General features: G+C 42.9%; 2 protein-coding genes across 2 annotated transcripts in view; both read right to left on the bottom strand.

Moving 5' to 3' along the window:
* LOC117515491 (protein fantom-like) overlaps window positions 1–14,843 on the bottom strand; it is a 91,428-nt gene that overhangs the window by 55,976 nt on the left and 20,609 nt on the right. The gene's annotated exons all lie outside the window — the stretch shown is intronic.
* On the bottom strand, window positions 1,549–7,227 carry LOC117515301 (protein fantom-like). Its single transcript, XM_034175796.1, has 3 exons — window positions 7,147–7,227; window positions 6,011–6,147; window positions 1,549–1,711 (listed from the first exon to the last, which is right to left on the bottom strand). The coding sequence occupies exons 1-3, from the start codon at window positions 7,221–7,223 to the stop codon at window positions 1,608–1,610; spliced, it is 318 nt and encodes a 105-aa protein (XP_034031687.1). The 5' UTR covers window positions 7,224–7,227; the 3' UTR covers window positions 1,549–1,607.

Raw genomic sequence — 14,843 nt, 5'->3', positions numbered from 1 at the left:
CTTGAAGCAATTGCACTTAAAAAGCCCTGTAATTTCTGACGGCACCTGAATGCAGTAGCAGCACAGTGCGTGTCCCTGCCATCTTTGCACAAAAATAAAACTCTTAAAAATCAGAAACTAAAGCAGCACAAATGAAAATTTTAATGGCACAAACGAAGCACTAAAAAAAAAAAAAATAGACCAGTCTGGTTCATTTTGGCGCAAGCTGGGGGGGATGATGATGTCATCACTCAAAAATAAAACTCTTAATATATCTCAGAAACTAAAGCAGCACAAACAAAATTTTAACGGCACAAATCTGCACAAACAAGGCACAAGAAAAATAGACCAGTTTGGTTCATTTTGGAGCAAGCTGGGGGGGGGGGGGATTGACCTTTGAATGATCTAAAAAAAATAATCTTTAATATCTCAAAAACCATAGCAATGCAAATTAACGGCACAAACCAGCACAAACGAAGCAGTAACCACTCAATATGTTTGCTTGGATTTTGTACGTGGATGGGGGGTCAGCTTCACAGAGCTGTGAACCCACCTATGTAAGGTGTATCTGAATACTGCACCACATAAATAGCAGACAAATGCTGTGCTCACATTTAGACAGGATTCTGTTGGTCCACTGCCTAATCAATGCTCCTGAAAGATTTGCCATAAAGTACTTTACTGTTTTTATTTCTTGAAGGTTGCTCTAAATGAAGTCCAAGACATTATCAGAGACTTGGAAATGTTTTGTATCCCACTCTGACTTTTCTAAAAAAAAAAAAGATGGCTGTAAGAGTGATGATTTTTATTCAAAATAATCCTCATGTTTAATTTGTAGAACAGGCATATGACAGGTGACTTGGGGGCAGTTGGAGAGCTGACAGGATGATGGTGGACAGACGCAGCAGCAAGAACACCGGGACACAACAAGTGTTGCATTAGAGAGCTTTGCTCTGTCTCACCTGTGAAGGTCTTGCTGTCAGACAGACGTTGGTGGTGTCTGTTTGTGCTTCTCCCACTGGTCTTTAGACAACCGGTTCTCAAAAAGCATTTGTAAGAAGCTGGAAATCCCACTGTTTGTCTGCTAACTGTGAAATAGAAGAAATCATCACGTACCAATACTCAAACACAGTAAATATAGCAGCAGCTTTGTGCAGAGTAATAATGTAGATTTCAGGCTCTTTATTTAAAGTTAGATTTCTCTGAAGCTGGCAAGTATTCAAATCAAACATAGGCTGATGGAGTTCCACGTGAAGGCTGCTTACCTGCAACACAGCTGACAGAAGCTCAAAACCGTTCTGCATTTGGCCCAGTGTTGACTTCAGACAGGATATTTATTACATAACATTCACAGGGCATTTGAAAGTAAAAATCTATAACAAAATAAGTACTAAAATAAAACCTGAAGGCAAAACAAACATCTGTTTGCTATTAAATCACTGTGTTATTTCAGTGTTTGTCCTCTTAAACAGTGTTTATGTGATTTACAGCAGGATGTGTTGTTTCACAGGCAGCCAAATAAATCCAGGTTTATAACACAAATGCTTCCAAACGTCAGCGTCTTTGTTCTTATTGGTCATTTTCTCAGGGTGCTCCATGCTGATGGAAGCAGAAGAAAGAGGAGAGGTTCACTCTTGGTCCGGGTCCTCCATGATGGACTGCAGAGCCTCCAATCCCTCCACAGACACAGTCAGACTGCCGACGACCACGCTGCTGTCCTCTATATCCAGTACTGTGGTACACAGACAGAAGGACATCAAGTTCACACAAAACAAATTCAATTCTGTCACTGATTCAGGCAGAAGATGGGTCTGTGTGCCTCGTCTTCACAACATATTACTGTGAAGTTGACTATTGGTCAATGGACTGCATTTATATAGCACTTTCATACCTGATACAGATGCTCAAATGGCTTTACAAAGATGCATCACATTCACTCATTCACACACTCAGACACTGATATCAGCATGCTGCCATACAAGGCCCTCAACTGCACCCTGGGAGCAACATGGGGTGCCGAAGGGCCCTTAGTGATTTTCCGGTTGCGACCAAAATTTGAATGGAGGATTCTCTAATCACAAACCCACTTTAACCTCTCTCCAATCCTGATTCACTATAGTCACATTAGCTACAAGCAACAAAGGTAAAGTGATGACTTGACATTCATTTTTAACCATAATGGCCATTTTGCAATGACAGACAACGGTCACACCTTTAAACACTTTCTGGTGTTTTTGTAACTAGATAATATCTGTGAAGTGATTTACAAGACATCTTATGGAGATGTTAGCATGCTAACTAGCAGTGGTGGGCACAGTTCAGCTAATCCGATAGCAGATAAATATCGAAGCTAATGTTTTTGCTAGTGGATTAGCTTTTCAGATAAGTTTTAAGACCAATTTTCTTCCGATAAATGTATTTCCGATAACTTTCTTTGCTGGTAAAGTGAGCAAAGGTTAACAGTCAAAAACGTTTGTAAACCCCAAAATCTAGTCTGTCTGATATGTGTTTATTTATGGCAGACTAGCTGTCGCTTGCTGATGACATCATCAATAAGCACAAAATGTTACTGGCTGGTTGACACACAAGCATTGTGGGTAGTGTAGTTCAGGTTCACTTTGGACGTTGCAGTGTTTCGGTTCCTTGTCCCTTGGAAATCTGCTGCAAAACCCATCACGCATTGTGCAAAAAGTATTATTTAAATATCTAAAGAACCTTGGATTACTTCATCACTTCTAAACAAATGACTATGGCTGCCAGGAGTTAAGGTTTTGTAAAATCTCAGCAATCACTCACCAGCCCGGTAGGTGGCGGTAAATGCACCTTAAACTGGTGCTGTCCGCCATCTGAGCCAAAAGAAGAAGAAGTCCGCTCAACATAAACACAAAACGGACTAATTTTAACATTATTTTTATTTTATTTCTTTGTGGCGGATGGTATCGCCAAGACTCGGTGGGAGAGAGGAACTCTCGAGGCGCAGCTGTGTACAGACTGGGACGTTTCTTCACCGTTTAGACCGTTTTGGATAATCTCAGGATGATTATTTTTTCAGATGAATCCCACTGAAACTAACAGGTAAGAATTTATACTTACTACATGTATTTTACTCTGCCAATCAATGGATGTATTTCGGTTGTTTGAGCCACAGGGTTGAAAGCGTGTGAAAAACTGCGGCAGCTTTTAGCTCGTAAATGACGGTGTATCTAATACAGAGATAAAATGTGACTTCTAATACTGTGTTTTACTGCTTTTGAAAAATGATGACAGTGTTTGTGGTTTTATTTTTTTATTCATTCATTTTTTGTGCGTTCTTGTGTGTTTGTGATCCTTGAATTTACCCAGCAGCTCCTGTGGCGCTTAAAGTGAAACTGGTTTATCAGAAGCCGACAGTGTAATCTGATGTAGCCGCGTCCGAATCAATAATAGTTATTGGTTATCTGTAATAAAGATACATTTTTTAAGCAGCTTATCGGTTTTATCGTCATAAAAGATAACTTTTCAGTTATCTGATTAATGGTTATCGAAGCTAACTTTTTGGTTAGCTGTGCCCACCGCTGCTAACTAGTAACACAGAAATGACACTGTGAAAGATGTTGGAATGAAACAAATCAAACAAACTTTGGTTGTGTCAAGCAGTCAAGTATAGAGGAAAAACTCATAGAGTAGTGTCAATGCCTTTTTGCCCAGTTCAACTGAACTGGGCTAAATCAAACACAGCGTTTGATTCAGAAAAAGTGTTGATCTTGCAGAACAATTGCAATATCATTCCAGTGACATGTAGTAGTGGTATGTGCATGTTTCACAAGCAAAGAATAAAATTAAAAAAGTATTTTCAGCCAGCAAAGACTTTTCAAGTTGATTAAGAATCTCACAGAGGGAGCTGCGGTCTCTGTGTATCCTGAGGCTGACAGTGACCAGCAACTATGTGAAGACTTTGCAAATTTCTTTATTGATAAAATAGATAAAATAATGAGTGACATTGAAACCATTATTCAATCAGTATATTCCTGATATGGGCCAATACTCTGGCTGTGCAACTAGTGATGATCATCTCACTGACTTTAAAATGTTATCAATAGATGATGTCATGAAACTTATTAACAGGTCAAAAACTAAGTCATCACAGTTAGACCCAATACCGACATCTCTACTAAAACAGTGTCTGGATGTATTGATCCAGCCAATTACTGATATAGTGAACACTTCCCTACGTGAGGGTGTCTTCCCTAGTAATTGGAAGATCGCTTTGATAATACCATTGTTGAAGAAGACGGGGCTGGAACTCCTTTTCAAGAACTTCAGACCTGTCAGTAACTTGTCCTATATGTCGAAGCTGGTGGAGAAGGCTGATTTGTCTCAGTATGTTGCTCATTTGAGGCAGATTGATAGATTTTTTAGCAAGAATTCAGCATATAAGGGGTCCCACAGTACAGAGACATTATTGGTGAAAATTAATTCTGATATTATCAACAATATGGACTCTCAGAAGGTGACGTTATTAGTCCTATTGGACTTGTCCGCAGCCTTCGATACTGTGAGTTTAGACATTTTTACCAGCATATTCCAGAGCCAGCTTCAGATCTCAGGAAACGTACTCTCCTGGTTCCAGTCCTATTTACAGGATAGGGACCAGCGTGTCATTATACATGGTGCCATCTCTGATCATTACAGACTGAAGTATGGTGTCCCCCAAGGAAGCTGTGCTGGTCCGGTTGTCTTCTTGGGTTATCTGTGTGCCTTGTATGATATCATGGAGAAACATCTGCCAGTGGTCCAGGTCGGTGGATACGCAGATGACAATCAGCTGTATCTGTCGTATAAGCCTGGAGACCACACTTCTGAGACCAGTGCCATTAACAGTCTCTGTGCTTGTATCTCGGAGGTTAGAGCATGGATGCTGTTTCACCGTTTGAAGATAAATGACACAAAAACTGAGTTCATGTTACTTAGAATGCCTCAACAGCTTGCAAAAGTAACTATACATGACAATGAAGTTGGAAATTCACATGTGAAGCCAGTACAATCTTTGAAAAATCTTGGTGTCATGTTTGATCAACAACTTAGAATGACAAATCATGTGAATTACATCTGTCAGAAAGGTTATCATCAGTTGAAACGAATAAGACAAATAAGAAAATATTTGGATAAATCTGCCACGGAGAGAATTGTGCATGCTTTTGTGACCTCTAATATAGACTATTGCAATGCTCTGCTCTATGGAACACCAAAGTGTGTTATCAATAAGCTGCAAAAACTGCAAAATTGTGCAATGAGTGGTGTGTGGGGCCAGGAAATACGATCATGTCACACCGTTGTTGAAAGATCTCCACTGGTTACCGGTGAAATATCGTATTTCCTTTTAAGATTGCCCTTCTGACATATAAATGTCTGAACGGGCTAGCACCACCTTACTTAAGAGATCCTATTAAAGTGTACAGCCCACAGCGTACCCTACGATCCAGTAGCCAGCTCAACCTGAAGGTTCCTAGATGTCGAACTCAGGTTGGGACTCGAGCTTTCACACATGCTGCGACACGTGTGGAACTCTCTACCCAGTAACGTTAAAATCCTAGATTTGGACAATTTTAAGAGACACTTAAAGTTATATTATTTTAAACAAGCATTTTAAGCTATTAATTATATTTTATAATTTTAGTTATATCTGTGTTTTACTTTTATTTTAATTAAATGTATTGTAAGTGCATTGAGATGTTTATTATTATGCACTAAACAAATAAACTGTTAAACTGTGATATACATTAGTCCTCCCAAATAGGGGCACCACTCAGAACATTATTTATTTATTTTTTCAGGAGCTCATTGGACTCCCAGCCCTCAGCTCAGGGCGGCACAGCACACACACTGTGATCTGGATGATCTCAGGAAGACCAGTGTGTACATTATTACAACAGAGTCGGCCCTGTATTTTTCAGATGTCCTTTCTGGGGGAGGGGACCCTGTCTTATATTTGGGCCTGATCCTGCACTTCAAATGATAGTATGCTGAAATAAAAAAGTGTGTGTGTACTAACTGTTCACAGCCGTCTCTGTTAAATCCTGTTGTTTCTCCAGAATTTCAGGAATGCTCACGAAGGCCACCCCGACATCTTCACACTCCCTGTGCTGCTGCTCCTCCTCGGGTGGTTCACTCACCACCGTGAACCGGATTCTGTCCAGGCACAACAGTCAAGTGCAGTAGTGATAAGAGCAATAATGTTTTCACATCAACACATATGGGTCTCTTGTTTAAGTGCAGACAAAATCATAGCCTGTTTCACTGGTATATCTACAATCTACAGAAACCAGAATAATCTACAGGTGATTACATTAAAGGAAAAACAACAGTGATTTAGTAGCTGAGTCACCACAGGGTCATTCGAAGGTCCACTACCGTTGATTTTTTAAGGTTAATCCTAAAACTAATTTATTTTCTGTTGCTTATAACTATGTGTGGTTTTATCCTGTATTACTTTATTCATTTGTGTTGATTTGTATATGTTTGTACTTGAATATTAACTTGTACTATGATATTTACTTTTTTTTTTTACTTTAACATTTGATGTTTTTATGATGGAAATGACTAGAAATTTTCTGACTGAAAGTGTTATACAAATAAATGTATATATTAATTAATTAATTAATTGTTATTATGACAACATTATTACATCGATAGCAATTTTTTATTTTTCAACCATTTAAGCATATCAAATGTGCCGAAAACATTAGCATATCAGTGTACATCTGAACAAAACTACCTTGTTTTATTTTATATGATTTAGAAAACACCCACACACCCAAGAGAACAATATAGTGTGGCTAATATTGAAGAAATAAGGTCAGATTTATTAATCTTGGCTAGAAAGCAACCAAGAGCATCTTGAACCAATTGAAAACTTCTTTTACTGCTGTGTGGGAAGACAAGAAATAGAATAAAATTCAATAATGAAATCTGGATGAAACATCAGAATAGAACATAACTTTACTGTCCAGCCAAAGCCAGAAAAATATCAAAGCAAATATGATCAAGAGAAATAAACATCACATTAACCTGTTATCACTGCTTTACTTTGCTCAATGTTTAGTATAAAATTTCATTATGAAATCATCAGCACTCAATGAAGTTTATATCTTTATTATATTGCGGCAGCAGAACGAGGGTTTTCCTTACCTCTCCATTTGCCTATTGCGTCCCTGCAGAACTGTCTTCAACAATTGTCGTCTGGCACCATTGTTTTCCATATCCATCGGAATTACTGGCAGGGTGGAAAATTAAGAAATGAGTAGGAGGGGTCAACCTTTCAGATACAATGTAGTTACTTTCATGTGTGTATGGTGGAACAAATACAGAACTGTACGATGCAGGACTGTTTTCTTAGTATACCAATTCTACATGCAATTAAATGAAAGACGACAACCGCAGTAACACAACACCCTGGGAATCAGAGAGGCTCCGTGATGGGTTTTTTTCCACATGCAGTGAGGCAAATAAGTATTCAATCCACTTTCGATTTTGTAAGTTCTCCCACTTACAACCCCAATTCCAATGAAGTTGGGACGTTGTGTAAAATGTAAATAAAACAGAATACAATGATTTGCATATCCTCTTCAACCTATATTCAATTAAATACACCACAAAGACAAGATATTTAATGTTCAAAGTGATAAACTTTATTGTTTTTGTGCAAATATTTGCTCATTTTGAAATAGATGCCTGCAGCATGTTTCAAAAAAGCTGGGACAGTGGTATGTTTACCACTGTGTCAATGAGTGTTTGGGAACTGAGGACACTAATTGTTGAAGCTTTGTAGGTGGAATTCTTTCCCATTCTTGCTTGTTGTACGACTTCAGTTGTTCAACAGTCCGGGGTCTCTGTTGTCATATTTTGCACTTCATAATGCGCCACACATTTTCAATGGGCGACAGTTCTGGACTGCAGGCAGGCCAGTCTAGTACCTGCACTCTTTTACTATGAAGCCACGCTGTTGTAACACGTGCAGAATGTGGCTTGGATTTGTCTTGCTGAAATAAGCAGGGACGTCCCTGAAAAAGATGTTGCCTGGATGGCACCATGTGTTGCTCCAAAACCTGGATGTACCTTTCAGCATTGATGGTGCCATCACAGATGCGCAAGTTGCCCATGTCATGTGTTGTGTGGGCCGCTGAAGAGGAGGTACTGCTGGCCCACCACCACTAGAGGGCGCCCTGCCTGGAGTGCGGGCTCCAGGCACCGGAGGGCGCTGCCGCCTTACGGGAGCAGCCAGGACGACAGCTGTCATCCATCACTGGAGACAGCTGATCCCAATCAATACGGAGGTATATCAGCAGGACGGCATCTCCACCTCATTTGCCGAGATATCGCCTGACCAAAGAGGTAACAATCTCTGCCCATACATATAACTAACCATTGTTGTATTTCTTGTGGAGCATTTGTAGGACAGCTGACTACTGAACAACTTTTGGATAAGTACTCACCTTCCTACACTCCTGTATCGTTGTTAACGAGAGGTGGAGGTGGACTCTCCACCCTCCGTGTTACTGGGTGCAGCCGCATCCACACCTGACTGTTTTTGTTCCTTGCCAGCAGTACCGGATCCGACGAGCGGAGGCAGTGGCCACCTGGGGATTCGGGACTTGGCGGCTCCAGTATTCCCGGGGTTCGGTGGCAGAGGAAATCGGGTTGGTTCCGGTTCGACTTGGACAGACGTCTCCTATCGTCGAGCCTGCCCACACGACACAGTTGTTATTGGACTCAGTCTCAATATTGTAATCGGCTGTGTTGTTGTGCCTGTTTTCACAACAGTAAAAACAGTGTTATTTGATTCCTCCATTGTCCGTTCATTTGCGCCCCCTGTTGTGGGTCCGTGTTCCTACACTTTCACAACAGGATATCTCGGCCAGCGTCATGGATCCCGAGGGGCGTCAACCGGCTGTTGAACGGCCAATGGAAGAACAGGACACGCAGGCGTCCTCGGGAGGGGTGATCGGTGAGTTGCAGCGGATCCTCACCGCTTTCACGACTCGGATGGATTTAATGACCGAGCAGAACGTCCTCCTGAACCGCAGGGTGGAGGCTCTCGCCGCACAAGTGGAAGCGCGCCCCCCGGGCGCCGCTGCGGCTCTCCCTCCCGTCAACCCTGTGCGTAACAGCGATGTTCCACTGGTCGTTCAACGACCCCACCCACCTTCCCCTGAAGCTTACATAAGCCCCCCAGAACCGTACGGAGGCTGTGTGGAGACGTGCGCAGATTTTCTTATGCAGTGCTCGCTCGTCTTCGCACAGCGTCCCGTCATGTACGCGACTGATGCTAGCAAAGTAGCTTATGTAATAAACCTGCTTCGCGGTGAGGCACGCGCTTGGGCTACAGCGCTCTGGGAGCAGAATTCACGGCTCCTTCTGACATATGATGGGTTTGTAAGGGAGCTCAGAACCGTGTTCGATCACCCTAATAGAGGAGAAACCGCTTCAACCGTGCTACTGTCAATGAGACAGGGGCGTCGGAGCGCAGCTGCCTATGCAGTCGACTTCCGCATTGCGGCTGCGAGGTCCGGCTGGAATAGCACTGCCCTCCGCGCCGCCTTTGTAAACGGACTGTCTTTGGTTCTTAAGGAGCACCTGGTGGCTAAGGACGAACCGCGGGATTTAGATGAGCTCATCAATCTTGTCATACGGTTAGACAACCGGTTAGAAGAACGTCGGCGGGAACGAGACGAAGGGCGTGGCCGGGCACGCGCCGTCCCTCTCCCTTCCGGTTCCGACAGCGCTCCGCCTTCCCCACGCTCCACGGCCCCTGCGCTCCGTGGGGCCACAGCTCCCCCTGCTGACGAAGCCATGGACACGAGTAGGGCAACATTTAGGGCACCAGATGCACAGAGGAGACGGGCCCACGGAGCTTGTTTTGTTTGTGGTGCAATAGAGCACCATATGAGAGACTGCCCCGAGCGGTTAAACTCCAACGCCCGCCCCCTAGAAACTGGGCTAGGGGTGGGCCGAGACATTCACGTGGGACACACCCACATTGCCACACGACTCCCAGTTACGATCCTTTATGAGGACTCAACCCTGAAGGCCCCAGCACTGGTGGACACGGGCTCTGAGGGGAATCTGTTGGACAGCAGATGGGCCAGGGAGATAGGGCTCCCTCTGGTGGCGCTTACCTCGCCTGTACAGGTTCGGGCACTAGATGGCTCCCTACTCCCTCCGATCACGCATAAGACACCACCTGTAACTCTGGTGGTGTCAGGAAATCACCGGGAGGTGATCGAGTTTTTTGTGACTCAGGCCACCTCCCGTGTGGTTTTAGGATTTCCCTGGATGTTGAAGCACAATCCCCGGATCGATTGGCCGTCCGGGGTAGTGGTTCAGTGGAGCGAGACCTGCCATCGGGTGTGTCTAGGTTCCTCGGTTCCTCCCGGCTCCCAAGCTAAGGAGGAGGTCAGAGTCCCGCCCAATCTGGGGACGGTGCCGGTGGAGTACCACGACCTTGTCGACGTGTTCAGCAAGGATCTGGCTCTCACACTTCCCCCCCACCGTCCGTATGATTGTGCCATTGATTTGGTTCCGGGCAGTGAGTTCCCGTCCAGTAGGCTGTACAACCTCTCACGGCCTGAGCGCGAATCAATGGAGACCTACATCCGGGACTCATTAGCTGCCGGGTTGATCCGGAATTCCACCTCCCCGATGGGCGCAGGTTTCTTTTTTGTGGGTAAAAAAGACGGCGGACTTCGTCCATGCATTGATTATAGGGGGCTGAACGAAATCACGGTTCGCAACCGATACCCGTTGCCCCTGTTGGATTCGGTGTTCACACCCCTGCATGGAGCCCAAATCTTCACCAAGCTCGATCTTAGAAATGCGTATCATCTGGTTCGGATCCGGAAGGGAGACGAGTGGAAAACGGCATTTAACACCCCCTTAGGTCACTTTGAGTACCTGGTCATGCCGTTCGGCCTCACAAACGCCCCCGCGACGTTCCAAGCATTAGTTAATGATGTCTTGCGGGATTTCCTGCACCGGTTCGTCTTCGTATATCTAGACGATATACTCATCTTTTCTCCGGATCCTGAGACTCATGTCCGGCATGTACATTAACTTTAACTAGTAATGACTTCATGACTTTCTTTGCTAACAAAATTTTAACTATTAGAGATAAAATTACTCATAACCATCCCAAAGACGTATCGTTATCTTTGGCTGCTTTCAGTGATGCCGGTATTTGGTTAGACTCTTTCTCTCCGATTGTTCTGTCTGAGTTTTTTTCATTAGTTACTTCCTCCAAACCATCAACATGTCTATTAGACCCCATTCCTACCAGGCTGCTCAAGGAAGCCCTACCATTATTTAATGCTTCGATCTTAAATATGATCAATCTATCTTTATTAGTTGGCTATGTACCACAGGCTTTTAAGGTGGCAGTAATTAAACCATTACTTAAAAAGCCATCACTTGACCCAGCTATCATGGCTAATTATAGGCCAATCTCCAACCTTCCTTTTCTCTCAAAAATTCTTGAAAGGGTAGTTGTAAAACAGCTAACTGATCATCTGCAGAGGAATGGTCTATTTGAAGAGTTTCAGTCAGGTTTTAGAATTCATCATAGTACAGAAACAGCATTAGTGAAGGTTACAAATGATCTTCTTATGGCCTCAGACGCAGATGATACCCAGCTTTATCTATCCATGAAGCCAGAGGACACACACCAATTAGCTAAACTGCAGGATTGTCTTACAGACATAAAGACATGGATGACCTCTAATTTCCTGCTTTTAAACTCAGATAAAACTGACGTTATTGTACTTGGCCCCACAAATCTTAGAAACATGGTGTCTAACCAGATCCTTACTCTGGATGGCATTACCCTGACTGTCTAGTAATACTGTGAGAAATCTTGGAGTCATTTTTGATCAGGATATGTCATTCAATGCACATATTAAAGAAATATGTAGGACTGCCTTTTTGCATTTACGCAATATCTCTAAAATTAGAAAGGTCTTGTCTCAGAGTGATGCTGAAAAACTAATTCATGCATTTATTTCCTCTAGGCTGGACTATTGTAATTCATTATTATCAGGTTGTCCTAAAAGTTCCCTGAAAAGCCTTCAGTTAATTCAAAATGCTGCAGCTAGAGTACTGACAGGGACTAGAAGGAGACAGCATATCTCACCCATATTGGCCTCTCTTCATTGGCTTCCTGTTAATTCTAGAATAGAATTTAAAATTCTTCTTCTTACTTATAAGGTTTTGAATAATCAGGTCCAATCTTATCTTAGGGACCTCATAGTACCATATCACCCCAATAGAGCGCTTCGCTCTCAGACTGCAAGCTTACTTGTAGTTCCTAGGGTTTGTAAGAGTAGAATGGGAGGCAGAGCCTTCAGCTTTCAGGCTCCTCTCCTGTGGAACCAGCTCCCAATTCAGATCAGGGAGACAGACACCCTCTCTACTTTTAAGATTAGGCTTAAAACTTTCCTTTTTGCTAAAGCTTATAGTTAGGGCTGGATCAGGTGACCCTGAACCATCCCTTAGTTATGCTGCTATAGACTTAGACTGCTGGGGGGTTCCCATGATGCACTGAGTGTTTCTTTCTCTTTTTGCTCTGTATGCACCACTCTGCATTTAATCATTAGTGATTGATCTCTGCTCCCCTCCACAGCATGTCTTTTTCCTGGTTCTCTCCCTCAGCCCCAACCAGTCCCAGCAGAGGACTGCCCCTCCCTGAGCCTGGTTCTGCTGGAGGTTTCTTCCTGTTAAAAGGGAGTTTTTCCTTCCCACTGCCGCCAAGTGCTTGCTCACAGGGGGTCGTTTTGACCGTTGGGGTTTTACATAATTATTGTATGGCCTTGCCTTACAATATAAAGCGCCTTGGGGCAACTGTTTGTTGTGATTTGGCGCTATATAAATAAAACTGATTTGATTTGATTTAAAGCAATGAGAATTTCTTATCTACACAAGTTGTGTTTGACATACAAGGGTCAGCTGAAATGTTCTGCCTCCTAGGTGATTATTTCAATAACAAGCAAGATATTCACATGAATCATATCTCTGCACAATGCTTGGTGTGCTCTCTATCAAGTATCATTACTTTTGCAAATAGTCACCTTATTTGTCCACACACTTACATCAATGCCAGAAATGTCTTTGCACGCCTTCATTAAAGAAACTGGGTGTCTTTTTATGCACCAGTGATGTCCAACTGCTTGCTCCTCTGTATCACTTGTGTCATGATGTCACTTCAGGTGCTCATTCAGCTTAGAATAAAGAAAAAAGTCAAAGGGCATTCGATCCGGACTGTATGGCAGGTGTGGTAAGATCTGAGTCATTGCAGTGCATCCTATGGTTGTTGACATGTTAGTGGACAAGCATTGTTGTACAAAAGAGGTGCGTCTTTCCCAGGATAAACCAGCTTCAAAAGTACACACAGCTTTTGCAAAGCGTCCACATAACAGCCACAGCTCATCCCACTCTGTTATGAGTGCCCACTACAGGCCTGGTCAGGCAGATTCATCGTGGCTGGATTTTCACCCTTCAAACTCATTGTCCACCTCCTGACTCTACTGACATCCATACAGGCGTAGTCACAGACAACACTCATTCAGCAATGAATTTCAAGGGTGCACAAACTCTCCACTGTGAGGAATTCAATAATAGAACGTTCATGTATGTCAGCATTTTTTGTAGACTACTGTCTGGGGCCTTTCACATCGAACGCATCGGTCAATCATTTTGACGCCTTCGCTTACATTGAACGAAATGAACACACTGGCTGTGGCAACAACACGCAGAGGGGGCAGAGATTTCTATATCACTATCTGGCTGTTCGAGGGCCTGCTGAACAACACGGACAATCTGCCGATCATAACCACAATATTAAGAGAAAAAAGCAGAAGAAAGAGTGATGGATATCACCCTGCTGGGAGAAGCTTTCATCAGCTGCTGTCCAGAGTGAAGCTGAGCTGAAGGGGCCGGCCGGAACTGAGACAGCTGGTGTTCAAGCCAGAGTGAGACACACAGCACCCAGTGTGATCAAGCAGACACATTCAATCTGAAATTCAACAGTTTTGGATATACACAGTAGTGTTCAGAATAATAGTAGTGCTATGTGCCTAAAATGATTAATCCAGATTACGTATTTTGTAATCTCATCCACATAAAATCTTTAGAAGATTTCCTTGCATCAGTGAAAAGCTGGAGCTATATAAAATGAATAAATTGAATTGAAACTTTGTCTATAATTTTCTGCTTGGGGTTTTCTGTCACTGTTTCTCTTGTCTGTCACTTGGTGCTTGATGGTGGGCCTTTCTGTCAACTCTTCCACTCCCTCACACCTGTTTCTCATCACCCGCTCGTAGGAATGGGTATTGCTAAGATTTTATCGATATCGATGCCATTATCAATTCCGCTTATCAATCCGATTCCTTATCGATACCCTTATCAATACCTCCTGTGAATTTTCCGTGTACTCAAAGTAGGCTTTACAGGTTTTCTATGTCAACAACATTTTGATTTAGTCTTAAAGTAAATAAATATGTAACTGGTCACTGGATCCTTGATCTCTGGACTTAAATAAACTCTACATGGTGGATCCTTGATCTCTGGACATAAATGGAAATACACAAAATCTGTATCTTTCGTCAAAAACATTTCCTTTCAGACATTAATGGGATAAATGTCACTCAATAGCCTCTAAGCTGAGCTCAGCCAGGTGCGCTGCACATAAGGATGTAACTGATAAACAACGCTGGACGTCTCATTTTGGGAGAAAAAATGTTTTGGTCAATTGTAATTTATTGTTCCTATTACAATGTTTTGAAAGAGGTGTCATTTAATTTAAAACAGTTTGTGACATGAAATTTGGGGTTCCACAGGGA

This window comes from Thalassophryne amazonica, chromosome 8 (assembly GCF_902500255.1).
Source record: "Thalassophryne amazonica chromosome 8, fThaAma1.1, whole genome shotgun sequence".
In the NCBI taxonomy this organism is placed as follows: domain Eukaryota; kingdom Metazoa; phylum Chordata; class Actinopteri; order Batrachoidiformes; family Batrachoididae; genus Thalassophryne; species Thalassophryne amazonica.
This window is presented reverse-complemented; position numbering and strand designations above follow the sequence as displayed.

Excerpts from the sequence above, each read along its gene's own strand:
- LOC117515301 (XM_034175796.1), bottom strand. The coding sequence starts at position 7,223 with ATGGATATGGAAAACAATGGTGCCAGACGACAATTGTTGAAGACAGTT. Across the intron at positions 6,148-7,146 it reads CGCAATAGGCAAATGGAGAG|AATCCGGTTCACGGTGGTGA; the intron begins GTAAGGAAAACC and ends GTGCCTGGACAG. Across the intron at positions 1,712-6,010 it reads AACAGAGACGGCTGTGAACA|TACTGGATATAGAGGACAGC; the intron begins GTTAGTACACAC and ends TGTGTACCACAG.